General features: G+C 37.3%; 2 protein-coding genes across 13 annotated transcripts in view; both read right to left on the bottom strand.

The window, feature by feature from the left end:
* FCHO2 (FCH and mu domain containing endocytic adaptor 2) overlaps positions 1–6,281 on the bottom strand; it is an 80,785-nt gene extending 74,504 nt beyond the window's left edge. For 6 of the 8 annotated variants that reach the window (XM_085567617.1, XM_085567622.1, XM_085567618.1 and 3 more), the window contains exon 1: positions 6,114–6,281. In XM_085567617.1, coding sequence (XP_085423743.1) covers positions 6,114–6,140 — 27 coding nt within the window. In that variant the 5' untranslated portion in view covers positions 6,141–6,281. Of the gene's footprint in view, positions 1–2,223; positions 2,365–6,113 lie in introns of those variants that run through there. The other 2 variants (XM_085567619.1, XM_085567621.1) reach the window with 2 other exon arrangements.
* Positions 6,282–20,456: 14,175 nt separating this feature from the next.
* Positions 20,457–26,719, bottom strand: part of TNPO1 (transportin 1) — a 71,580-nt gene continuing 65,317 nt past the window's right edge. For 3 of the 5 annotated variants that reach the window (XM_085567598.1, XM_085567599.1, XM_077790015.2), the window contains 3 exons: positions 26,274–26,348; positions 23,493–23,635; positions 20,457–22,046 (listed from right to left, as the gene is read on the bottom strand). In XM_085567598.1, the coding sequence (XP_085423724.1) occupies positions 23,528–23,635; positions 26,274–26,348 (183 nt within the window). In that variant the 3' untranslated portion in view covers positions 20,457–22,046; positions 23,493–23,527. The remainder of the gene's footprint in view (positions 22,047–23,492; positions 23,636–26,273; positions 26,349–26,719) is intronic. The other 2 variants (XM_021531770.4, XM_085567600.1) reach the window with 1 other exon arrangement.

The following is a 26,719-nucleotide window of genomic DNA, read 5'->3' as shown; positions in this document are numbered from 1 at the left end:
ACAACCAACTGCCATCATTATCTTGTTCTCTAACTGTAACTGAATGTTACTGCACAGGAAATAATTTTTTCCACATAAATTAGGTTTTCTAATTAGTCCTGTTCTTTTTCCTGACTTTACAATGAATAGTAGAAAGCAGGACAGAGAAACAGAACAGATACTTTCCTCAAAAGCCTCATCTCTTATAGACTATCAATGGTTATCAGATGTTAGGAACCTATGTGCAAAAGACCTGAAAATCGAAACAAAGCAGCAAGTCCAAAGCAGGCTCACAGATTTGATGGCCTATATAAGTCTGGTACACCTAAAAAACATGTCTTCACTTCTAAATATAATGTGAAGTATAATGTATATTTCCTGTATCAGGCTCTATTTAAAAGCACAAGCATCAAAACTCTTCACGTGACCAAGAGCTCTGATGACTAACCTGATGATGATTCTGCTCATGTTTGGAGACATACACGTACCCAAACCAAATTAAGTATGGTGTCTCAATGCAGAAAGCAGGCTTTAGAAAAAGCTATCAGCCTTTCCACAACTTCTCCATTCCATAGTTATATTAATGAAGAGCAGCAATCAGAGTTAGGGCTCTGTATTTAGCATAACAAGACAGATGTATGTAGTGGGAAAAGAAGTTGTTCAATTTACAAAAGCTAAATATTCATCCTCTTACATGCACATATGCCATCAACACTGTTCGTGTTTTGGTTGTCTTTTCTCAACATTTCTCCTTCCCACACACACTGTATAGAATTCTGTACATGGAAATTTTGTGTCTTAGACACTCTTTCTTCATTGGGTGTTTTTACTTGCTCCTTCCTAGTGGCAACAGATTAATAGTTGTGATCACTGGAAGACCAGTACTGGCCTACTTAAAAATAAATTAATGCAGCATGTAACAGAGGGAACTGATGGAACCTTCCACTCCCATTCATAAGCAATCACCATTCACTGGTATAACAGACACTTAAGTCTGATGCAGTTTCTTCCTCCACAAGTTGCATAGTGGAGAAAGACAGTCAGTCTTCTGCTGTCATGTATAAGATCGCTCTATGTAACAGACTTCAAGATCAGTTTAAAAGACCATTCTGAATGTCATTTTGTAGGTAAACTACCATCTGTTGAGGGCGATCCTGCCATTACTCAATAAAAAACAAAAGTAAAACTGTGTATGAAAGTGCAAAATGTAAGTGTTCCTCTCTCCATATAGGCATCATTTAAATACTCTGAAGTCCATTAACAGTTTTCTCCTTCTTATTCAGAGCCAACAAAACACTCTTCAAAAGATGGTGTTTGTTCTGAGATTTCCAATTTTATACTACTGTAAGAAAGCTCTTCCGTATCCAGAGCATAGATGCTCCCCAACAGCAAACCATTAGAGAAAGCAAGACTTCAAATACAAGTAAACACTTAAAATAGCCTACAACAGAGCCATTACTGACCAACTTTTTACACAAAACAAATTAAGTCATGGAAAGCAAGAGCAACAAGTCCTCCCATTTCCCTTTATCAAGAACTAGTTACAAAGATTTCCTCATGGAAATGAAAGTAGCCCTGTCAGCAAATGTGTAGTCAGAAATCAGCATTTCCATGACTTGTGCATAACAGGAAACACATTACAGGAACTCTGTGGGACTGAACTACTTAAAATACTTCACATTTTTAAGAATAAGTTTGTTTGTTGCAATAAAAATAATTCTGAATTTAAAATGTGCATTTAGTAAAATAGCCAGAAATTCCTAGGCAATCTGTAGCAGCATTTATTTTCTATATTTTCAATCAAATTGTTTGAGTGCAAACTCCATCTCCTTTGGATTAAAACTGTCCAACATTAACATCTATTAGTGTAAAAACATTATACTCTGTTACACCATTTTCTTTTTACCCAGTACAAATAAATGGTTACACTATGGTGACTCTGACTGGTCAGATACTAAATTCAGGACTATGTATACTCATTTTAGATGCTCTGACAAACACTGTTGCCATATTCTTTAAACTGTTAATCCTTGTTGCAGTTTCAAATAAATAACATGTCTTCCATGCTTTCTACCTAGAAAATAATTTAATTTAATGGGCCCTGAATACAAAATAAACCACTCCTGTGATTGATATTATGGTCTTACATTTCTGAAAGTTACCTATCCAAAAGTTTCAATTTCTGAGTGTCTGAAAGAGCTGTAGAAAATTGAGAGCACTGAAATGTGAAAGAAAAGCAGTCACCTGATGCTTACACAGGTAATGCATCTTCTTCAGTTCTGAAAGTTTTGAGAAGACTGGACACAAAAACAACCTGTCAACTTCAATTTTCACCTTCCTGTTTCAACATATCAAATAAAGATCAGCTCCAGAGAAGCTCTATGCCTATGAGGAAGGACAGAGATTTCCCACTTTAGATAGGTAACTGAAAATATTTTTTAACTAACACATGGAAGGCTGCCAACACATGCTACATGCACACACACACACACACACACAGAGGATAGTAAGTAAATATTGCACAATAGCTCCCCTGAAACAAAGCATCCAGATGTATGCCCAGCAGAAGAGTAGTGCTGCACAGACATATGAATGTAACTCCAGATGCCAGCAGGACAAGTCTTTGTGCCACTCATACTTACAAGTTTGCATGATGAAACATCTCGCCCTTGATAGAGCAAGTTTCTTCACAAAGCTATAATTATTAAACTAGGATACTGCCAAACTTTATGCTCCACAAAAAGTATTTGGAAGAAAAAAAAAAAAAGGATTCTTCAATACAGCTGTTCTCAAAAGCTACAAGTAAAGCAATCAATTAAAACAGTTCTTTTAAATTGCCAAAGCTAATTTATACATATGTTTTTATATGCCAGAACTTCCAAAGTTACAGAGCATAGAGTTACACAGAAACCAGTTTCAGCTATTCTTAGAACTTCCAATAGTTTAATTCATTTGGTTAATTTTAAACAATTCATAACAAACCACTGGCTGGTTTGGAAGGTGCTTCTTTACTTGTCAGTAGTTATTCCTTTAAACTATGTCATAAGAATCACCTGCACAGGTCAGTTTAAATACAACATCAAAGTCTAAGTAATATTTTCCATTAAGAATACACTAAGTCAGTGATAAACAACACTTTCTATACTCCCATACCAGTAATAGTGTACTCAAAGTGACAAAATGTAGCTATGCTTAACAGAAATAGTTTATGATAGTGTTACCTTTAAATTATGACATAGTTTTGATATAGCACATACACAGCAGCAAGCAATGCAGTGCTTTATGACAATCCTAATTAGGAGTTGGAAATATTTGGACATGTGACTTGAATGCATAAAATTAGGTCACAAGAATCAAAGCCACTTATAGCCTGTACTGCTAGTTCATAACTTTTAAAATCCAAAAATATCCTCCTGGCTTGGAAAATTGCTCTAAAATGTCGTGCTGCCTTAGCAGACTCTTTCATTTTTCAAGTGTTAGTACATTTTTTAAGTGACAGTAGAGGTCTCTCTACTTCAGCTTTACACATCTTGAAAACAGTCTTGTTTATCTCTCACTGATTTCTTACAGAACACTGAAGACATAGCAGGCTCATCCAATTTTCTTACATCCTCTAAGAACAAAAAAACCAAAGTGTACCATTATTTAGACACTTTCAAAAGCAGTGCAAGAGAAAAGCCTCAGGATAATTTTCAAGACTTACAACAAAGAAGGTAAGATTTTTTTTTTGTTTACATGAGCACATTTAGTAAGATATCAGCTTAAATAGTGTGTAAGAAATTGATACTTTCATACACATGTCACTCCCCTTTTCTGGAGAAATCATTAAAGTTTCTGATCTCTTAAGTTTCTGATCTCTTCTCCTATAAATTACAACAAATTATTAAATCAAGGAAGAGCATCAATACAACTTCAGATCCAGACTTCCATTTCCAATGCACAGTTTCGGTTGCAAGTTAATGACAGCCTCTATGTCAAACAATTTAATATTAATTATGTTTTGGATACATTTTTAAATCAGTGCTTTAAAAAGCATAATTATCCTATTCCATATTTCCAAAAATATTTTGTCTGGGGTTACCTAGAAGGGCAAGGAAGAAATGACAAAACAATCCTCCTGAAGTTCTACATACTACCACTACTTCCTTTCTCTCTACAAATTTCTCCTCATTTTTTTTATTCACTGCATTTTCATGTATCTTCTAATTCCCATCTTAACTTTCTCACTATAAGTCAGAGCCTACATGGATTGCTTTTTAAGTCCTCCAAAGCAGTAGCAATTCTGAATAACCTACTCTGAAGTGTTAGTGCAAATGAAGATGACTAATGATTAAAAATGCACATTAAAAAATGCCTAGTTCTGAGGATATACAGAAACTCAATACTTTCAGATTTTACAAATCTATCATTACAGTTAATCTTGAAAACATTCACCCACAGCAGGAAAGAAGGAGCATTCTCTATTCCTTTTAATTTTACTTCTATACAGAATAAAATCCTGTCTATGGTATCACAAAAATTTCTTGGTCAAATTTTGCCAAATTAAGACCCTATCTTTGTCATCACCACAAGACAAATACCAACAAACTTCTTGTCCTACCTTGTGTAATTTCTGACATATGAGAAAAACCTGTACTAACAGAAGGAGTCATCCATGTCTTGGTGCTCATTGCTAACCCACACTAGGGGTTTTGCTAACAAAGCCATAGGTAGAGACTCTTTAAAGCAGAAAAAGAGAAATGGGAATTTGAGGTAGGTATCTTCTACCTCATGCGTTCGTTTGTGAAGACACAGACATGGAAATTGAACATATGGGAATGGCTCACTGCCTTCACCAACTTAATCGACTTACTAACAAAGCAAAAGACAAGTGATGAGACAATTAAATGAACTTACCACAGTACATAACAAAGCTTATAGAAAAGCTCAATTTCAGTTATCATAGCTGAATAAGCAGCATCTGTTTTGCTTTAATCTTAGAAGATAGAAGCTTCTCAAATCAAAACGCATCTTTTTATATTAATTTTAATCTTATTTTTATGAAAGATAAAATTCTTCCACATGTTAGTTTAATACTGATCTCTCACACTGAGCCTTCAAATTAAGCAGATTTGTATGCCATGAGAGCAAGTCTAGTATCTTGGGTCATTAAATTTTAATAGCATGTTGAAAGCAAAGGAGTCAAACCAAGCACAAGACTGCAAAGAAAACATAAACTTGAGCTATGCCTTACATTCAAGACCAGTGTAATTGTGATATTAGTTTTTCCTGAACTTTAAGCATAACTGCTGCTTACAACTGAAAAAGCATGCGTCTAAAAGATATCTTGTCTCCTTTTCACTTCAGTCTCAAGCAGTAACAATTTTCATGTTTCTGCTACTTCTTGGTAGAAAGGCACACAAAAAATTAAATAAGTAGCAACTTTGTAAACAGTCCAGTGACTAGGAAAACACTTGTTTTAATGTTTCGAAGTAGCAGAGATCACAAAGAAAACTAGTTGCATTTCGCACGAAACTCAATCCATTTAACTTTTATCCATATATATCTACCTACTTCAAACACCAAGTATCTACGCAGAGGTGACACATCAGATGGCCTGTCCAAGGCCAGCTGGAAAGCTGTTGTCCCCGTGAGCCGGCTGCTGCTGGGCTGTACCCCACGGGCACACGGGGACGAGCTGCCGGCACAAAAGCGCGGAGCGCCGAGCCGCGGCTCTGCCTTTGCGTGAAACCAGCGCGAAACCAGCCCGTGCTGCTCCCCCGCACAGCACCCAGGCTCCCTGCAGCCCAACACCGCCAGGCACCGCGCATCCCTCGGCCCAGCGCCTCACGGCCCCGCTCCCATCCCATCCCGTCCCATCCACACTGCCCCATCCCCGTTCCCGCCGTCCCCCCGCTGCGGAGCCCGAGCCAGGCGGCGCGGGCAGGGCCGGCGGTCCCCCCGCCCTGCCGGGGCGGCAGGGACCCCGCTCACCGCGGCCCAGCCCCGCCGCGGCGGGCGCGAACCCCCCGCCGCAAGGCCCCGGCCCAGTCCCGCCGGTGGCGTAAGAGCCGCGGCTGCTCCCGCGGCGGCGACCGCGGCCGCCCCGCGCCGCGCCCTGCCCGCTCCGCCACCGGCCCGCGGCGCTGCCCTACCCAGAAGCTCTCCACGAAGTACGCCATCCTTCCTCCGCCGCCCGGCCACCGGCGAGCCCGGCCGCGGCCGCCGCAGCCGCCGAGACGCGACGGAGGAAACGGGCGCCGCCGCCGCGTTCCGCCCTTCCCGTGACGAAGCAGCCGCCGCTCCCGCCCCGGCCCGGCCCGGCCCCGCGCCTGCGCTCGGCCGCGGCGCTGCTGCGCAGGCGCGGCAGCGCGGGGCGGCGGGCGCCCTCTGGCGGCGGCCGCGCTCGGCGCCGCCCGCACGGGACGGGAGCGCCGCTGTGGGGAGGGTCTGCACCCTGCGCACCGCTGCGGGGAGGGTCTGCACCCTGCGCGCCGCCGCGGGGAGGGTCTGCACCCCGCCCACCGCCGTGGGCTGGGTCTGCACCCTGCGCACCGCCGCGGGGAGGGTCTGCACCCTGCGCACCGCCGCGGGGAGGGTCTGCACCCCGCCCACCGCCGCGGGCTGGGTCTGCAGACCCTGCGCGCCGCCGCGGGCTGGGTCTGCACCCTGCGCGCCGCTGCGGGGAGGGTCTGCACCCTGCGCACCGCCGCCGCGGGCTGGGTCTGCACCCTGCGCACCGCTGCGGGGAGGGTCTGCACCCTGCGCACTACTGCGGGGAGGGTCTGCACCCCGCCCACCGCCGCGGGCTGGGTCTGCACCCTGCGCGCCGCCGCGGGCTGGGTCTGCACCCTGCGCGCCGCCGCGGGCTGGGTCTGCACCCTGCGCGCCGCCGCGGGGAGGGTCTGCACCCTGCGCACCGCCGCCGCGGGCTGGGTCTGCACCCTGCGCGCCGCCGCGGGGAGGGTCTGCACCCTGCGCACCGCCGCGGGCTGGGTCTGCACCCTGCGCGCCGCCGTGGGCTGGGTCTGCACCCTGCGCGCCGCCGCGGGCTGGGTCTGCACCCTGCGCGCCGCCGCGGGCTGGGTCTGCACCCTGCGCGCCGCCGCGGGCTGGGTCTGCACCCTGCGCACCACTGCGGGCTCCCCAGGGAATCGGCACAGCACCGAGCCTGACGGAGTTCAGGAAGCGTTTGGACATGGCGTGTCACGGGGATACGATGCGATTCTTGAGGATGTCCTCTACGGGGCTACGAGTTGGACTCGATGATCCTTGTGTCCCTTCCAACTCAGAATATTCTGTGATTCTGTGATGTAGCTTCACAACCAAGTCTTATTCCAGCCAAGAAGGGTAAGGTCCTTGAAAGCAAGGCCCTTGATGATGACTAGTCCCACAGGGAATTTTGCTGACAAAGCATAATAAAACCCACCTAAGACCATTGTCCCACAGGACTTTACAGATCCAGTGGCATGCTCCTAATAAAGATGCATCTCATCTAAAGCCAAAGTGTCTGGAGAAACTGATTAATTCAGGTCTTCACCTTCTTCAGTGACGGCTCAGCCTGTAGACCCTTAATTGACTCAGTAAGGAGTATTAGCCAGTGGGATGATGCCCGTTACTGGTCCAGAACACAGGGCCACTCAAGTGCCACCTGTGGCCAGTCTGTACCTGGAGTGCTCCTTTTCTGTGTGTGTGTATAGATACACAGATAATCTTTGTTGTAGAGTCAGCAACACTGGACTCTTTGTGGGACTCTGTAGAGTTCCTTTTCTACCTTAATAGGGTGATTCCTTGCCCAAGAGAGCAGTTAGGTTTTCACTATTGACTAAAAACAGAGGGCCAGGTCTAAGCAGCAATGTGGCTGCAGCTCATTGCCCAATGAAAGCATGTGGTAAGTGCTTTATCCCAACTTGACCTGTGGTTTTGTCAGCACAAAGTTTTATCCAAACCAGAAAAAGTAAGATGGTGATATTGTCAGATGGGTATTCAAGGAGCTCCCTTCCCATATGGAAACCCAATTAGTTCTCATGTGAAAAACCCCACCTTCTTTTACATTGTCACTAACCATTTTTGTACTTTGTTCTGTATGTCATTAGGTAAGGCATAGAACAGAACATTCAAATCATCCCTCAGAACCTGATGAATTCACCAACTTGTATCAAATTTATGCTGAGTAGACTTCCATGAAAGAAAATGGTTAGGAAAAATGTAGTTCAGAAGTTTACAAAGCTACAGAAATTAATTTACCTTTACTAGAGATGGAACATGAGCAGTATCGTTCTGAAATGGTATTAGTTATTGGCAAATGGTTGTGGCTTTAGTCCATCACTTCTGTAGCTCCATAGTGAGTTTAGTTCCTTTCTTTCTGGCAATATTGTCCCAAAGTTCTAGTGTATGCCAAGTTAATAACTTGTCAATACAGAGAATACTCCTGTGTCTCTTTCACAGCACAAATTTCTTTAGAAGTCTCAAGACCTTTAGATCTGGATCTCTCTCTTTTGATAAGTGAAGCATGTGTACTGTCATTTTAACTCTAGTAAATGCTGTAGTGTTTCAGGTAGGTAAAACTTTACAAAAGGATGGCCTTGTAAATTCATGGCTCACTCCTGCTGCTTTGGCTAAGTAGAAAAGGCTGCTGGGAGTGACTCAGCTGAATTAGACAGAAAAACAAGTTATATAACCATTGTGTGTTCACATCATTGTGTATTGTGGTTGGTTGGATGATGCTTGTCGTATTTTATTAGTATGTAAGTGATAAAAACCTAACTGCTTAAAAAGGCCTGCTTTTGCAATAAAATGCTCTCTTTTGCACCTGCCTGGGGACTCTGCATTGCTCTGCTTTGTAACACTATAGGACTACATTTGAAGAACTCTTATTTAGTCCTCTTTTTACTTAACATAAGTAAGTAGTCTGCCTTATGTTGTTACGAAAAAAATTACATGATTATAGTACATTCTGCAGTGTGCATTACAATCTGTAAGGATATACACCAGGACAAACAACAGATAATGCTGCATGAGCAGAGCTGAAGCTTTCTATTCCATAGCAGATAGAAATACACCTTTCACAGGGACAGATGCAATGCTATAATGGAAGGAGTATCAGGTTCACTTCTACATTTCACAGAAAAGTTCCTATCTTCCATATTTTCAAAGCTATGTAGTTCTGCCTAATATGCTGCTATACTAGATGTGAAGCAATTGTTGCAGCTCTTCAGCAATCTACCATGACAGGAATATCAACCCCATCCTCAGGTTTTCAATAGCTTTCCACACAAATTTGAATGAAATGCACAATCTTAATAATAAAGCATGTTCCAACATAGGTACAGTTATACAGAAAAACACTTTGATCTGTATCATGATCAGGATCAAGATTACATTTCAATATTTTTCTGCATAGAGAAATCCATAATGGATTACTAAATGTGGAGACAATGTCCCTTATTCTGGAAATCCCTGATCTGCATGTTAGTGACATGTTTCAGAATACTTTGCAATACTCTAATTTAAAATTCTTTAATCTTATCTTCTTCCCTATGTATTGGCTGCCAAGGGCCAGATACTAGGTTAGGTAGACTCTTTGTCCCAGTACAGTAGTTCTTTTGTTCTCCTCCTGTAGGAGGAGGGAGAGAGAAAGGGACATTATTTTGAAAGCCATAAATACACAGTGAATCCTGTATAAAAACAAGAATTCCTTGCATGTTTTCAGCAGTGTTCACAGAAGATCAAAATAGCTTTCTGGATTGCTGATTTTTTAAGTTTAAAAAAGCAGCTCCTCTCATCAGCTACATAAGTGTAAGGTCAAAGAACCATCACAACAAACCTCACTGGAAGGGTATGAAGAACTAAAGAGTCAGCTATACTAGTTCACTAGTTATATTCTATGTCTTGGTTTTAAAGAATTTAAGAAGAAACACTCTGGAATTAATTGCTTCCCCTTACAGTTTTAACCAACTCTTCTCCACCAATAAGGAAAGAATACGACTACAAGTAAATGAAACAATAAGATTTTACTAACAATCGGAACAGCAATAGGCAAAGAATAACAGTAAACAATTGCTAGATACTTATTGCTACATCTCACAGGGTACCACCCCGCCAAGATGGTTCTCCCCAGCAGAGCATGTCTCATGGACAAAGGGAAAAAGAGTGCCAGTCCTCCCTCTGCTCACTGCTCCAGTTATCTCCCTGATGGCTGGAGCTCCAACTGGTATTCTCCGGATCATGGGGCTAGAATTTGTGGAGGGGCTTTGCTTTTCTCTTGCAGGAGATGGTAGGGCAGGTAAGGCAGGACAGCTGGGCTGGGGTGGCTCATGGTCTTCCTCAGCCAGGCGCTGCTGGGGGAATTTGCCCTGAGGTAGACCAAGACCACTAACTGCAGCTTTTCTGAGATGAGAAAAAACCAAACCCAAAAGAGAATTCAAACCCAAAAAGCCTCTGTCCACGCTGCCTTGGCTCTAAAGCAGGAAGCCAAAAGCCAAAAAAAGCAGCCAGAGTGAGAGTCCTGCCTCAGCAAAAATGAAGAGCCCAGCAAGGCAAAAATTAGGCAGTCCAAGAGGCCGAGCTGCCTGCAAAAAAAGACTTCAAAATACCACCCTTCCCAGTTCCATTTTCCTGCTGCAAGGTCTTAAAGAGACACTAACAAATTTTGGGCACAGATAGATCTGGAATACGGTAACATTCTGGGTTACCTGTGGCAGAAAATACTAGACTTTACAAAAAAGTATAGTACTTGACATTACTATGGATTGAATACATGTTAAAGGAGGCATTTAGCTCAGCTCCTCTTACAGAAAGTTTCCCTGACTGTGCAGGGTTATTGCTGTCTGTATCTCCACATACTCATTCTCCCATATTTTCAGCTTCTAGTTTTATAAGTGTTACTATTAACTTATTTTCAACAGAAATAAAGATTGTATTTTGGTTTTACTTATAGCAACTAATTTTTTTTTTCTATGTCTAAGCCGTCTGAAAAATAATTAGAAACTCTAGGTAAAATAACAGTATTCAATTACCAGTAAAATTCTTAATATATGAATTGCATGTACTAATTTTAAGATTAAAAAAAAAATAATCCAAACAATTACCAAAAATAACACTAATTATTATAAAACTTGTTATAATGAGTTGCCAATGAGCTAGCTGACATTTAAAGTTCCTTAAAAATTAAGAGAGTTAAGAAACAGATTCAGATAAAATGTATATTCTAACAGTATACTTTCTCTTTAAAGAGGATCTGAAGAAGTAGATGGAGGTATTTTATATACCATATGTGTATTTCATATACTCCACTGAGAATATGCCCTGAAAAATGCATTTTCTTTCCTTAATGTCTTTGCTAGAAGAACTGCTCAAAAATCTGTAGTTGTATTTGGAAGACTGCAAGCAACAGAAGGGATATAAAAAGCCAGAGTTGTTCAGCACTGTGGTGGAGAATGAAAGATGAAGTGAAGACAGAGTTACTTGCTAGCAAAGTCCTTTTCTAGAGTTGTTTCAGTTTGGTCAGTATTGTCAGGCTACCTTGTAGGATTTAAAAGCCACAGGATTATGCTCTAACCAAGCAATGGTACCTGCATGCCTGCAGACATACCAAGAAGTTTAATAATTCACTTGCTTATGACCTACACATTTCCTTCATTACTAGACATTTACTGCAGCCTTTTTGTACAGAAAGTGTAACAAAATAGGCAAAATGTTATCATTGGTAAAGCTTAGGAAAAAAATCTGTAAAAATAGATTATAATGTTAGCAGCAAATACAGCTAACTTAAAATAATTTATTCAAAGGGAATTCTCCCAGATAATTTTAATAGGGGTTAAGCCCTTTTCTGAAATACATGCATAAACTGAAAATGTGGTTTGATGAGAGAACACTGCTGAGATGATGGCCTACATCACTCTTTTGGTAGGATGGGTGCTTCTAATGTTATTCCTAAGTATAAGATGAACAAAAATATTTGTCAACAGTCATAGCCATGTTATTACAGTAAGACATCAACTAAATTTCTTTAAACCTGGTGCAACATTTCATCAAAGTTATTTCAAAGTAAGGAATAATATACATGTTCTGTTGAAGATTTGCAGCAACTTTTAATGACACTGTTTCCTACATCCCTGAAATTATGGATTCCATTAGGCTGCATCATCTGACTCACTGTATAGTTAACTGCGTGCTTCTATTGATCTGGACACCATGCTTGACTGTCTCCCATTCATCAACTCAATTACTTAAGTTATGAAGCCAACAGCATTGTTTCACAATGAGTCACTTGGTGTTAATGGTCCACCTTTATAACTCTTGTGCCAACAGCATGTCTCATTAAATCAACCATCAATCAAATGGAAGGCTCAGAAAGTGTAAGTAAACATAAGTAACAACAAACCAGAATAGCAGAGTGGTTGAAGATTCCATTTTGCCTTCTTGTCCTATTTTATTCCTGCATGAAATATTCTGGGAGATTTCTAACATATTCAGGAGGTGCATTACTACATTTACACCACACTGAAGTTTTTAATCTATATTCTATGTAAGATGGGGAATTAACAGGATCAATTATTATGCAGCTGTACCCTAAGGAGTACATTCAATATGTAGTTGAATAGTTGAACTCATACACTCGACACCTTAATATTTTTAATATTACCTACATACTTACTTACCTGCAAATATGTCAATCAATGAACTTGGAGAAGCAGTATACTTGTAGTGAAGTAGTAAAAATAACCTAAATGAAACAGAGAAAACTGATGTATTTAATACACTAAAATTCAATGAAAAGTGAAAATATGAAGTATTTGGAAGAGCAAGCTCTGACTATACAACTACTTAGCACCAAAGTGCTCCATAGTACAGCACCTACTGTACTATAGTGGTGTTCTGATCACACAGATCTTCTCCACTCTTGTTATAATATACAACAGAAAAGGTAATTGGTAGGTGTGAAGCCAAGCTAATAAGATTGTGGTATCTCAAGAAAGTGATCTTAGGATAGCATATATAAGAATAGATGTACTTATGTTCTTAATAAACCAAAGACAGCTTTTAAGTATTACTATACTAAGAGCAAGTCCTTAGGATTGAATTCATGCAAGATAATAAATGAAATAATGAAAGACATTGGTCTGGACAGGTGTTTCAGCTGCCTAGGTAGGAAGTAGCCAATGAAATATTGTGAAAAAAGTAAAATGATTTGGCTATACAAATCCTTTATTAAGATTGAACATTAAAAATCAGAATGTCAGTATGAACAGGGTGGTCAGTGAATTGCTTGCATTTGAGCAAAAGCAATACTATTGAAAATGATTCTTACCTTTGAGTCTTAACATCCACAGACTGATACACTGATGCCTACTAATGGCAGCCATCAACTTCAGCAAACAGAGGAAAAATATGTAAACTTCAGTGTCCTTGTCACTTCAATAAAACTCTTAAAGCCTAATTCCTTCTGAAGACATGTAGTAACAATTTGGAAGGCCTCCTATATGTTCACACAGAAGACATTGGAAGTTTAATTTTTGTTGTGTTGTTTTTATGTTCGTTTTCTTCTGTGGGTTTTTGTTTATTTGTTTGTTTTAAAGGTACAAAAGTAGCCAAGATGCCTATGGGTCTTAATTAGAATAACTAAATCCTGAGTTATACATCAATCGTCTGTGTTAAATACTGCCTTTTTTCATGGAATGAGAAACAGTTACCCAACTGAGTGAATGCTAGCAACACAACTGATAGCAATGGTCTAAGGCTCCAGCTGGCTTCATCTGATTTTGGCCTAATGATGAAAACAGGTTTGGTGTGCAAGGATAAGGAGGATGGAGATAAACAAAATTATAAATGGCTACATATTCCTATGGCAGAGTACTACTAAAGAAAGTGATGCAACTGTTTTAGTACCTTATGCTAAGATATGTAAAGAATTTTAAAAAATGAATAATTATTTTTTCCTATGGTTAATGTGATCTCCCAAAGTTAGAAGGAAAAGGTGCATATACTTACACACGATTCCAAAATGTTTATTTGAGCATGTACATTTAAAAAATGAAAAACATATATGCAAGACAATGACCATCATTACATTGAGGAAAAAAACCCACCACATAAAATGACTCAAAACCTCCATTTGAGATATTAATTTTATTAAAAGACACTGAAAGAACAGTTTTCCACTATTTTTTGTGGTTTAGTTAGCAAAATCCTTTTTTAAATGGTATCCTTTGCTATGTTTTGAGTTTTCAAATTACAGAACCCTTTAGTTTCTATATCTGTAAGTCACAGAAACTTCTCAATAAGTCAACATAAAAGTAAAGCTGAAAGATAGCTTTACCCTGTAAAGACAATACTTAATTATAATTCCAGGGTAAAAGGACACGTAAATAAATCTCATTTCCCTTTGTGTAATTTACCACAGAAATAAAATTATATTTAGTATTACAATTAAAGAGGATGCAGAGAGAAATAATGGAAAAAATAAAAATATTGGCATAGGTTACAGTAACACTGGAGTAGTTATGCACCCAAATTAACCTGTATGCTTTAAACACAGGAAGACGTTGAAGTCACCTGTATATTTAATACAGGAAATTTAAAACCATTCACTTTGCCAAGTGGCACGAAGAGAAGGAAAAAATAGGTAAAACTGTCAGTATAACAACATTTTATTTCCATTTTTAAAATATATTTTGAAGTATGAAAATACTTATTTCCATATATTTCAAAATTATAAATCAATATTTGAAAAGTAATATTGATACCTGAAGACATCTATATCTATAGAAAAAGAGAAATATAAATACCCCAAATTTAATTTTCACAATTCAAATTGAAGTCTGGTAGACAAAGAGTTGATGTCACAAAAAAACTCCTTGAAAAACAGTGACTATGAAATAATTCCTTATATGTCTTCACTTACACATCTATGTATTAATACATGTACAGCGTAGTTAGATCTGCTTTGATTAAATTGCATGGATTATAGGAAACTACTAAATTCTAATTCTGTCATTATTCAGATTAACATTTGGATGTCTTTTGAGACGTTTCAATAGTCTATACTGCTCATTTTATGCAGAACAAGGGTAAATGCCTGTGAAAGATCAGTCCCGTATAATGCAGTATGTTCCACTGTGAATCATTCTGGGATAACAAAAGCTACCAAAAACATCTGTGAGCACTTAACATACATAAATTATTTTCTACACACTCTATGCTTATTGAAATGCCTCTTCACTCGAATACAACTTTAAATGTCTTTTTTTACAAAAAGAAATACCATGATGTACAATTATGTTCAATCTTTTGCACCATTCCACAAGCTCGTAACATTAATTTCCTGTACTCAAAATGTACTTCATCATTTTAATGTTTTTAAATACAGGTAGTAATTAACCTCAGACTCAAAATTAGAGACCACAGTTTAAAATCAGGTGATGATTAAAATCAGGAGATGATAGTAGAAGACTTGAACAAACCACCGACAGCAGTATGCTGCCAGAACATAAGGTGAGTGGGAATGCCTATTTGACAGTAAAGCTAAACTTCTCCAATCGCCTCCCACAAAGCCACTGATATATTCAGCCACCAGGAATTGATATTTCTGCTAAGCAGCTTCATCTCTACACTGCTGTTTCATCGCCTTCTCTTGTTTCTGGAAAGGGAAGTCCTTCATTTAAGCAGAGTTTCAGCCAAGTGTACAAGTAATTAGTTTCTACTAAAAATTTCATTATAGTATTTGTATCTATGCATTGTATTGCTATATTAGTCAGTTGCTTATATAGTGTAATGACTAAGTTCAAGAAAATGATCAATAGATAAGTAATCTGTGCTAGACGTATGTCATGGTCTAAGTGGTCTACATCCTACTGACCAGTTGTTAAATATCAGAAGTGAGCAGAAAATGTTCAACTCCACATGAGTGGATAGAAAAAAACTGTTGTTTCATATTTTAGAGACTTCTAAACTGTAGAATTTCCTAAAGTTCTGTAAGTACAACTCTTTAAATAGTTTGTATTACCATGATCTCATGAAAGCTAGATAAAATTAAACTAAGACCACTGCAAATTTTGGTTTAAGGCCTTAAATAATTTTAATTTATTTCTGGTTTACTCATTGTTTAATTATTCACATTATTGATAGCCAGGAAGTAAGTACAACATTTTTCTCCCCTTTTCCATTTGGTCAGACTTAGGAAGTATCGACTGTTTCAAGCAAGTTAATGTAACATTTCTCAGTAGTAAAGTAGTTACCAGTTATCACCCAACAGGTTTTAATTTCAATCCACCTAAACCTCCTTATTCATACACTGACCTACCCTCAAGCAGAGTGAAGTATCTAAACTAAGCTAACATTAAATGATCCAAAAACCATTCTCTTTCAGATAAAATGAAAATCCTTATTTCAGAAATTCTAGTATCTACACTAGTGAATTAAGAGTGCACTATTGGATCAGGCAAAACATAAATAGAACAATAAATTTTAATAGTTCACCAAAAACTGGAATGCAACATCTATCTTTCAACAACTTTATTAACATAGTCAAGCAGTGATTAACATTCACATCTATTATGTCACATCATACAAATGTAAATACAAAATTACTACAGTACAATATATATTCTCTGCATGATCCAAAATATTTGGTGGCCCCAAAAACTCTTAAAATTCAGCAGCTTATCAAAAATTAAAACCATATTCGATTTAAAATGAAGTTCTGTTAGCATATAGGCAGACTTCAAGAAATATCAGTCAATTTAGTACAGTTTGAGAGGTTGCAGGAGGATATGTTTGAAGGAAACATTCCAACATTGTGGCAGATACAGAAACATAAGATTTAAAGCTTTCAAGCAAACTTATACAACCTAAGTTGTCAGCAGAAAGGTCTGGTCACCTTTCATTTAAAACTATTTTGTGTACTTCATCCAATTTAAAATTTTAGAAGTCTCTAGTATCAGTAGGTCAGACATATGTACAACAGAACTATATCTTTCCACAAAAAAAGATTTCACACTGCAGATTTCAACAGCCAAATAAACCTCCTTATACCAATCTTTTTATTCTCATTGCTGTCCTCACAAAAACCACTCAAACCTTGTTAATTTTGTTGCTCACTCGAAATAAGAAAATAGATACCTAAAGCAAAAAGTAGCACAATAGAACAATTTTTTAGAAAAATGACACTATACTGTGAGTGCTGAATTCTTTGAGATGTGGATTTGACTTACTTAAAGCATACTGCAAACCACACAGGGATTCATCCTATAGAGCCATTTCAAACTTCCCTCATTTACGTACATTCAAGCGAGTGAGTATCACTATTCTAGCAGAATATACAAAGCAAGTAAAGAAGAGTACTTGCCTCAGTTCCCCATTTAAAACTGGCTTGCTCCAACCGTTTAAGTGCAAAGAGCAAGCATCAGTGGCAGACAAAATGCAGTTTCTACTGGAGATTACATAGAAGATTGATGGATACAAATCAACCTGGAGAATGCATAGGTGAGAGAAATACATAGCTATTGAACAAGCTTTATTTATTTAAGGTAAGATTATGTAATATTACAACAAATATGTGTGCAAACTACATCAGCATCCATCTGAGATTAAGTGGAGGATGTTTTGCCATTTCATTGTAGAGCTTAACCTTCATTTAAGATAAAAAGGTCACACTTTAGGCCCTATATAAAAGCCTTCTATCATCCTCATGAAAGAGATAGTATGGAAGCAGTTAGTGTTTAGTTACAACTTCTTTCCTTGAAAATATCTGAAAGAAAAGATTTCCAATTTAATGTTGCATTTAAAGCATTTTAAAATAAATATTTCATTTGTTTGAATATGGATGCATTCTCCTTTAGGGAAGAAAGTTTTTGCACCTTATCTGTTAATACATTCAATATGAATAATATAGGTGAAGCAAAAGTCATTAATGTCTCACAGTTGAAGTTAATTAAAAGTAAGTTTAAGACAAGAGGAGCTGCCTAAATGAAATACATAAACTGATAAAATTACAACACATTTCTATTAGCATGTGTTCTGAACAAAAAGGGTACAAGAGTATTCACCTGAGATAAAGCTAGTATTTGAATATTTGTAAGTAGCAATGAGTTTTGCTTGAGGAAAGCCACTTGAAATTTTAAAATATACATTTTACTATTATACAATATATGCAGTTTAAGTAATTAAGACTGATGCCAACATGAAGTCCTAAAAAAAAAATCACAGTGTGTATCAATATTATTAATCACAAAATTTATGCTACTTCATAACTTTTAAAAATTATAACAATTACAAATTTTAACCTATTCTTCTAAAAGTGGTCTTCTGAGTACAAGCTTCAAGAAGCAATGAACTAAAGCATAAGAATTAGTTTCTTACAATTTAAATATATACATACTCACTGATTAAGAAAATACTCAAGCTTTGGAAAAAAAAAAACCTTAAACTGATTACTTTTGCTTGCCACTGGTTAAAATAATAAACTAGTCTGTTTTCCAAAATGAAATGAGTGGTTTCCTGACTGTGTTATGTAAAAAAATTTAATATTGAACTTCACTTAAGACTAATTTAACAGCAATTTTGAACTGCCGAAAAGATGCATTTATAAGGATTTTAAACACTTTCTGTTACCAACTTAGGTTGATCAGCAGCTTTTTTCCACTCTCAGAATCCTTCAAAAAGGGAAACTCAAAATAGGAAAAGGCATATATAAAAACAGTAAACACTGACCTCCTGAGGTTTCTACAACAAAATTATTCAAGTAGAAAATCTACACCATTACATAGCAGCGGCTATTTCTGTAGTTTAGCACACTAACAGCACTTTTTCAGTGTGTAAGGAGCAAATGAAGTAAGCCGTGCTTTTAGCATGCCAAGAGGCAGAAACACTGGAATGTAACAAAGACAAACTCACAATTCTACCAGAACATTCAGTCAACATTCAAGAACTGTCAAGACTACACCACAAGAATTAAGATGCTTTTTATATATCCCATGATGCAATAATTCAGTTTTAAATATTAATGCTGTTTCAGAACTTCTCTTACCTCACATTACACCCTAAAAGGATTCTGCAAATCTCTGCACTATATTATGCATTAGGAATATGGTTTATTTGTTTTAAAATATACCATGAGAGAACTTACTGATACAAAACACTATTTTGTTTATTCCTGTACTAGTTATTCCTACCCTTTTAAATTATATTCCTTGCTGTCATAACAGATCAGTTCACATCTGTTTAATACCAACATGTATTAAAACAAATATGCACAAAAGTAGCATCCTAAGCTAATCCAAGGTGAAGTGGAGTGGTTTTATTTGGTTAAAGGGGCTTTCTGAAATTTAAGAAGTTTTAGTTAAACCCAGATTTTAGTTGTTATGTTACTGTATTATTTAGGTAGGTTTTCTATTCTAAAAACTTTTTAATGTCATTTATCTGCAACTCTTCCTTAATGTTCAAACACACTTAAAATTAAAGCAAGTTTGGGTTTAAAATAATATCCCACCTTGCCAAATGCTGGGCAGGGATGTTCCCTTTCAAAAGTAAACATTTTTTATTGAATTTTACTAATTTATATCAGAGTTATTAGTAGAGAAGGTATTTTTGGTTTGCTATCAAAGTAATGTAACTTGAAATCAAGTTGTCACATGCAATTTTGAACAAATTGAATGAATACTATGTAGTGGCATTATCAAGTATATTTCATACAGTACATGTCCAAACTATGCTTCAGGCATAAGCCACTAAAATTTGCAAAGCCAAAAAATAGGGGTGTGGTGTGGGGGGACGACAGGACATAAAACATGCATGTGATCATGCATTGAAAAAAAAAAAAGTCTAAACTCTTTAAAGAGCATTTATAAATTCACACTCACACAGCTCAAACTTCAGTGCAATGCCTAAATCAACAGTCAAAGAACAGAAACCATGCAAAGAAGAACAAGTTCTTAAAAGAGCCCCAACCAAAAACAAACCTCAAACCAAACTAAAACCAAAGCAAACAAAAACAAACAAAAAAAAACCAAAATCCCAAACAAAAACAAAAACAAAAAAACCCAAAAAAAAAAAAATCTCCACAACCCCCTCCAAGACCCTGCAAAATACACACACAAAAAAAAATCCCCAAAACCAACCAACCAAAGAACAAAACAAACAAACAAACAAACAAACAAACAAACAAACAAAAAATAAACCAGAAAACACCAACTAAACCAAAACTGTTATCCAGTATCCATTCTGCAATGCAAAGGTGAGAAACTAAATCTACAAAAAGGCTGTTATGGCTTTATTTTGTTTTGCAGATTAATAATGCAGCACTTGAAAAATGGAAAGGTGTGGCTTCACCTCTGACCAGCAGAGCTAAAAGTCTCTCCATTTTCCTTTATCATCATGGGATACTCTTTAGGCAATCTAAATTAATAAAGACTTGCCATTTTCAGATGGACACAAGATCAAGTGTACCAGTTAGGATTTCACATTCACAGTACATAAGAAAATACACATGGAAGGAAAAGTAAAGCGTTAACTTAACAAGGATTTATTCACAGGAATACATGTAAGTAGAGAAAAAAAAACACAACAGAAAAGCTAAACAAATGAAATGAAGAGGATCCAAACCAGCTTTCACTCTGTAGCTTTAAACTTGCACCCTTGTGCATTTAACTACATCACAAAGGGCCACCAACATGCGCCAATACAGTGTAGATACCCTGCATTACATCCATTAACTTAAACATCTCTTAAGATCATGCTTTGAACAAAAAAAAAGCATAGAAGATAATACGTTGAGTGGGAATAAACACAAATATAGCAATCTTGTCATCAACTTCTACAATTGTCCTTACGTGCCAACTAACATTTATGCAGCCTTTAACGGGTCTTACCATGTAACTCATTTTAGAGATTCTGATAAATCACTAGTATATAACCATGCAGAAAGCACATCACACTGACAGCACAGAGGCAAATATTTTGCACAGCTATATCAGCTTTCCACATTGTGCAGGTTACACACAATACAATATCAATCTTATTCTTAACAGATCCTAAAAAGGTATTTCAAGGCCTAATTGTTAACTACAGTACTTTATATCTATATTCTTAATAAAAATAAACTCCACTGAATCTTAAAAAGTAATTTTAAATGCAGGGCTATATTGAATTGGTAAACTGCAACACAAAACTGGCGCAACATAGGTAAATGTATACCAATTTCACTCTATTTGATGCAAGCATGCTACTTTCCCACTAATTAAAATTACTTCTGATCACTATGAGCCAGAATGCATGCCTGAACCTTAAACTGCAAGTTAAGAATAATGCCTTACTCTAGAAATCAAAACTAACAAAGTACAATAATAAAATCATATCCACTACCTTGTTGTTTTTCTTAATGTAAAAATTAAGATGTCAATCTTTCCTTTGCAGTGTCCCTCTCCTTACCCCAAAAATGAAAGGAGTGACTTATTTGGCAGCTTGCAGGTTGCTTCATTTTGTCCAAGTTAACCTTTATTATTTTATGATGGGGTTTCTATACTGTACACTGCAAGTGCCTGTTCCTAATACAGACACAAGCTGCATTTTAACTGTACTAACTTCATTTGTGTAGTTCTTCATTAACATGCAAATATCTAGGAATCCCATCAAGCAGGATGAAATAATGTAGAAAACCCTTACTTAAAAAAAACAAAACAAAAAAGAAAGCCTTTTACTGTTTGTGACCCCCATTCTTAGGTTTCCTTTATTGTGCGCAAAATATTTTTCCTCTTTACGTATCCCTATGGTTCAATTATATGGTTTCTTATTTTGGTACAAATCCCCACAATATTCCAGAATGTGCTGTTTTGTGACTAGATTCTTTTTTTTTTCTTCTTCACATCCAGTGCAGAGGTGTAATAGGAGACAGATTTCCACCCACAAAGGCTCCAGATGTTAAAACATTTCCCAACATCGACTTAATACAGTGACGGCAACACCTCCCTCCCGCCCCTCCCAGTAGGGTTGGGATTGTACTGTATTCCCTACTGGTTTACCCTTCCCCCCAGTAAAGGGTAGCATTTTCCCTGGGTGCAGAGGCTCCCTCATAGTCTCCCAGACTGAAGGACCTGCAAAGGGAAAAGATAAAAGTATAATTAAATCTTACCTGGCACCTCTGGCAGAGAGTTACATAAACAGAGTCTTTTGCAAGCATTAAATGCCAACCTCTAACTTAAAAATAGATTTATGCCCTTTTAAGTCTGTTAAGAAATCAGCCCATTTGTATCGGATAAATTATTATTCATGAAACCACAATATATGCTTTGAAGCTACACTGACAGTTCCACTATTGTGTTAAACTTATATTTAAGATAAAAGCACCCTATATATTCTAAATGGGTTTTCCATTTTTAGCACAAAATTATGAGGTAGCTATGACATTGACAAAAAGTATTAAACATATCTGCAAGTGACCTAGCAGCTTCCTATTCGAGTGGATTAAGCAAGCTGGCCATAGCTTCTCTGCAGTTGAAACTGAGAACAATGAAGGATTTTTATCACTTTGGTTTCCTTTTCATCAGGAAAAGAAAACATCCTTATGTCAGAAACTAAAATGCCCTCACTGATAAGTATGTAGCTGTTTTATTTTTTCATTGTTCCGGTCAAACATGTAATGTAAAAAATTTATGACACTGACTGTGAAAAAATCTTAGGCTGAATTTTAAATAGTTGTCCATTCCAACACTAAAAAGAACTGCATGATTCACTCTTTTAATTTCAGTACAAAAATTCTACTAGAAGTATCAAAATTGTATAAAGAGTAAAAGAATAAATTTAATTCACTCTTTTTTTGAGTAATATAATAATCTCTTCATAGTTATCACTATGAAGACATTTGCTTTATAAAGCATACACAGGTAGCATACAAAGCAAGGTGGTATAATAACAAAGGTACTCTGGAATGCATTTTCATTGTTCTTTGTTGAAGCTGAATCATTCTCCACACAGAAGTGTCTAAGAATTCTGAGCTGATACACAAAATGGAACATGGCATTAAGAAACATGTATCAGCCTCCCCCAACATCAAGCATTACAGTTACTTTAGAAAGATAATTTAGCATGTAGTTAGGAGGCCATTAGACTTTTATAGTGTATTAACAAACCTGCTTTTTTATCCTAGGAGAGTATTCACACTTAGACCATATCTGCCATCTATTAATTCATAACATATAAACTAGCCTGTGTTTTTAGTACGATGACTTGAGGATCATATTCACCACTTTGCTTATTAAACTTGAACCAGCACTTTGTTATACCTACACTTCCAACCTTCTTGATAAACTAATGTGTGTATCATAGACTCAGTTTTTCTTTCTGTCTCTGTAACAATAAAAAAAATCAGACAAATGCTTTTGCTACAGTCACTATCATTTAGGTATATTATCATACGTTCTTTCCTTCATATAGGAAGCAGTAGCCCAGCAATTCTAGACTGATGAATTAATTTTATTTCATATGATGCTAACAGGGAGGAAGTCCCAGTTCTCTTTGGCAAGCAAGACTCATGTGCTTACCTCTAATTATGGGACTGCAGCTACAGTGCATGAGGTTAAACTCCATAGTAAGCTGCAAGGCGCTCTTTTAAGGGAAGAGGAAACTGGTCAGAGAAACGCCTCCAATTCTCATCCCCAACTTGATTTTTAAATCCATGAAGAATCTACAAATGAGAAAGGGAAAGTCAAAATAAGCAAAAAATAGAGGCTACATTATTTACTAGCTTCATATGCAGTAAGCCACAAACTGCTGAGTTGTACATCTGGCAATTTGAATTCTCCAATATCACACTGAAATGCTACAAAGAAGCAAAGGAAGTAGAGTAAGATCTTTCTAATGTGTTTCTTTAAAGGTGACACAAAGTATATAGCTACCCAAAGGAACTAGTGTATGTATATGTATTTATGTATATATTTAATACATAACTTAAAGCTTAGAGTTAAGCCATTTCAGAATGTTTATTTGTAATTTTTTCAACTCATTTTTCGTCCATCCATCCATCTCATCAATTGACATATATTTTAAGGTCATATATTTTAAGACTACTGCGTTCACATTTATTTTTTAATAGATGTGAAGTATGTTGTGGGAAGTTAAATTAAACGGCAGCCAACTTCTGACAGAATGAAACTGTCAATTTCTAGCACAAATATAAAATCTTTGAGAACTCTGTTTTCTGCATAGAACCTCTAAGACAACATCACTAAAAATTAAACTCTTAAAACCTTCTTTGTTTTGAAATAACAGGGATCCACAGTCAATGGCAATCCAAAGCCAGTGAAAGAGGAAAACAATCTACAGGTTTCTGTCTGGACCGTTTGATGTAATAAACTAACTGAAAATGAAATTACACTATCCAAAAAAAAAAAATCTTAGTGTGCTATCTTTTAAAACAGCAACTAAAAGCAAAATATTACATAGGACAAAAGCAGAGAGAATTACTGTTCCTCACAGAAAATTATACTAAGAAAATCTAAAGTTGTTTTTTTTTTCCTTTTTACACTCAGTGTAACCAAACTGTGGAACAGTCTGTCATGAACACATCCTCAAATAAAAGGCAATGTCAAAATTCAAGCTCATGATAACAAGTTCAACACAAGACTGTCAGAGCTGTTTTTAAACAGATGTAGTGGTAATGGCATTATATGCAACCAGTTAACTTACTGCTTTTCTCCCTTCCACAAGCGGGTTCTTTCCTAAACCCAGAGTCACATTAACCAGCTGCTAAGAAAGTCCTGAAAATCTAAGAATGCTCAGTTACAGACAAATGGTTATGAGTCAGATTTTAACAATGGAGCTCATCTATCCATGCTCTTGAAAGTATTTCTCTTCCTGTTTGAGTACTAAAGAATAAATAAATAAAAAAAAAACCCCAAAGCCTGGACAAATCCAGTTTCTTTCCCTTGTTGCTAAAAGTCATAATTACTGTTGGAAAAACATCTACTTGGATTACAGCAGTCACATAGTCCTGAAGAAGTTGTCTAAACACCCTGTGTGTTATCACTGAAGAAAGCGCTGTCTCCTTTCCTGCAAGGCAAAAAACCCCCACAAAACTACAGTAAAATTGCTCGCTTAAAAAAGCAAGGATGTTCTTACACCAAGTGACCAAGAACCACTCTATTTAGTTTGAATGCATTGTTTCCCAAATGGATAACTTGGAAAGAATCTGAGAAAGAGGAGTTTAATCTGCTGAAGGACTGGTGCAAAAACATGCAGTGAGACTACTTTGGGCAATCATCACAGACTCTGTCCAGGACCCCCTTTTAAGTTGTAATTGATGTTTCATTCTGTTGATGTTAGAATACTCATAGCATTTTCTAAATCTATTGTTCCTTGGAAGGAGGCTGGTTATCTGAGAGACTAACTAGGACAGCCAGATTTCTGCCTTTGCTCTTAAAGATGGAATAGAAAAGTTCTAGCTTCTGATTTGATGCTCACACATGTCAGTAATTGAAGAAAAAGTGCCAACCCATGATCCTAATAAGTACTTAAGAATATGCTCCATTTCTGATTTAGAAAATCATGAACCTTATTTTTGACAAAGAACCTTCTAAAAATGGGGATTTCATTTTAGAACTTGTGAGGCAAACCCCTTCTCTCTCTCTCTTGCTTGCTCTCTCTCACTATTTTTTTAAATTCAAGACACTGTTTCCAAAATACCATGTATCATTCTGTGTGGGGCTTTTTTGTTTTTTATTTACTTAACACAAGGCAAACAGTCCTATAGTTTAAATTTCCCTGACACTTTGCCTAGGGATTTATTCTTAGGTATAACTATATTTTAGTTTCTTGAAACTTACTCAACCAAGAGGGATTCTGAAGAGGATTAACCAATGTCTTATTTTCAGCAGGAGTTATGAGAAACAACTAAGATACCACTGGGATATTTTTAATTTGCAATTTATGTATATCTCCAAAATAAAGTAGCCATCTTTGTGGCAAAAAACAGTCTTGAACCACACAAATCTCATTTTATGAAGAAAAAGTCTTACATGTAGTATAAACTCCCCTGTTCTTCCCAATGCAGGAAAAGCATAGTAGGCTGGACATTATGAAAAGCTGTTTGAGGATCATTATCTCTTCAAAAAACACCTCAAGAGAACTTTGCAACTATTTAAAAAAGTTTGGAATAATCCAAATGCATATAAAAAGATACAGGTTAAAATAAGAAGTCAGGATTTCCATGTTTCTTTGTCTCATGATCACACACAGAGTAAGTACCAGCAGTGCAACAAAGAGAACAAGACCAGAGGATATAAAAATACCACCACTAGACTATACTATTATCTTAGCAATCTTACCTTACAGAACATGTCTCGAAGATCATCTTTTGGGCTAATCCACGATGCAACAGCATCACAAAAAAATATAAAGTCCTACAAGATTAAACAATCATATAGGTTAGAAACCTCAATTTATACATCTGAAAACAATGCTTGATGTTCATTCTGTGAAGTGGATGGTCTTTGATCCAAATTTTCAATGGCTTTTGCTTTTATGTATTTATTTTCCACTTAATTCAGACAATGGTAAATTACTGTGTGTCTAAATGTTCAGCTACAAAATTGCTGAGGGTCCTAAGTTAAACCACAGTGAAACCAACCACAACTCTCCCCTCTACACCACACTAGTATAACTTTAATTCTTTCAGTATACCTACAAATGCAATATCTACTTCCTTTACTCACAAGCAACAAATGTATCTCTCACACATTTCCAGCTAGGGAAAAAAATCCCTAGTTTATTT

This window comes from Lonchura striata, chromosome Z (genome assembly GCF_050655825.1).
Source record: "Lonchura striata isolate lonStrDom1 chromosome Z, ASM5065582v1, whole genome shotgun sequence".
NCBI lineage: Eukaryota > Metazoa > Chordata > Aves > Passeriformes > Estrildidae > Lonchura > Lonchura striata.
The sequence above is the reverse complement of the archived record's forward strand: the minus strand, read 5'-3'. Positions and strand labels throughout refer to the sequence as shown.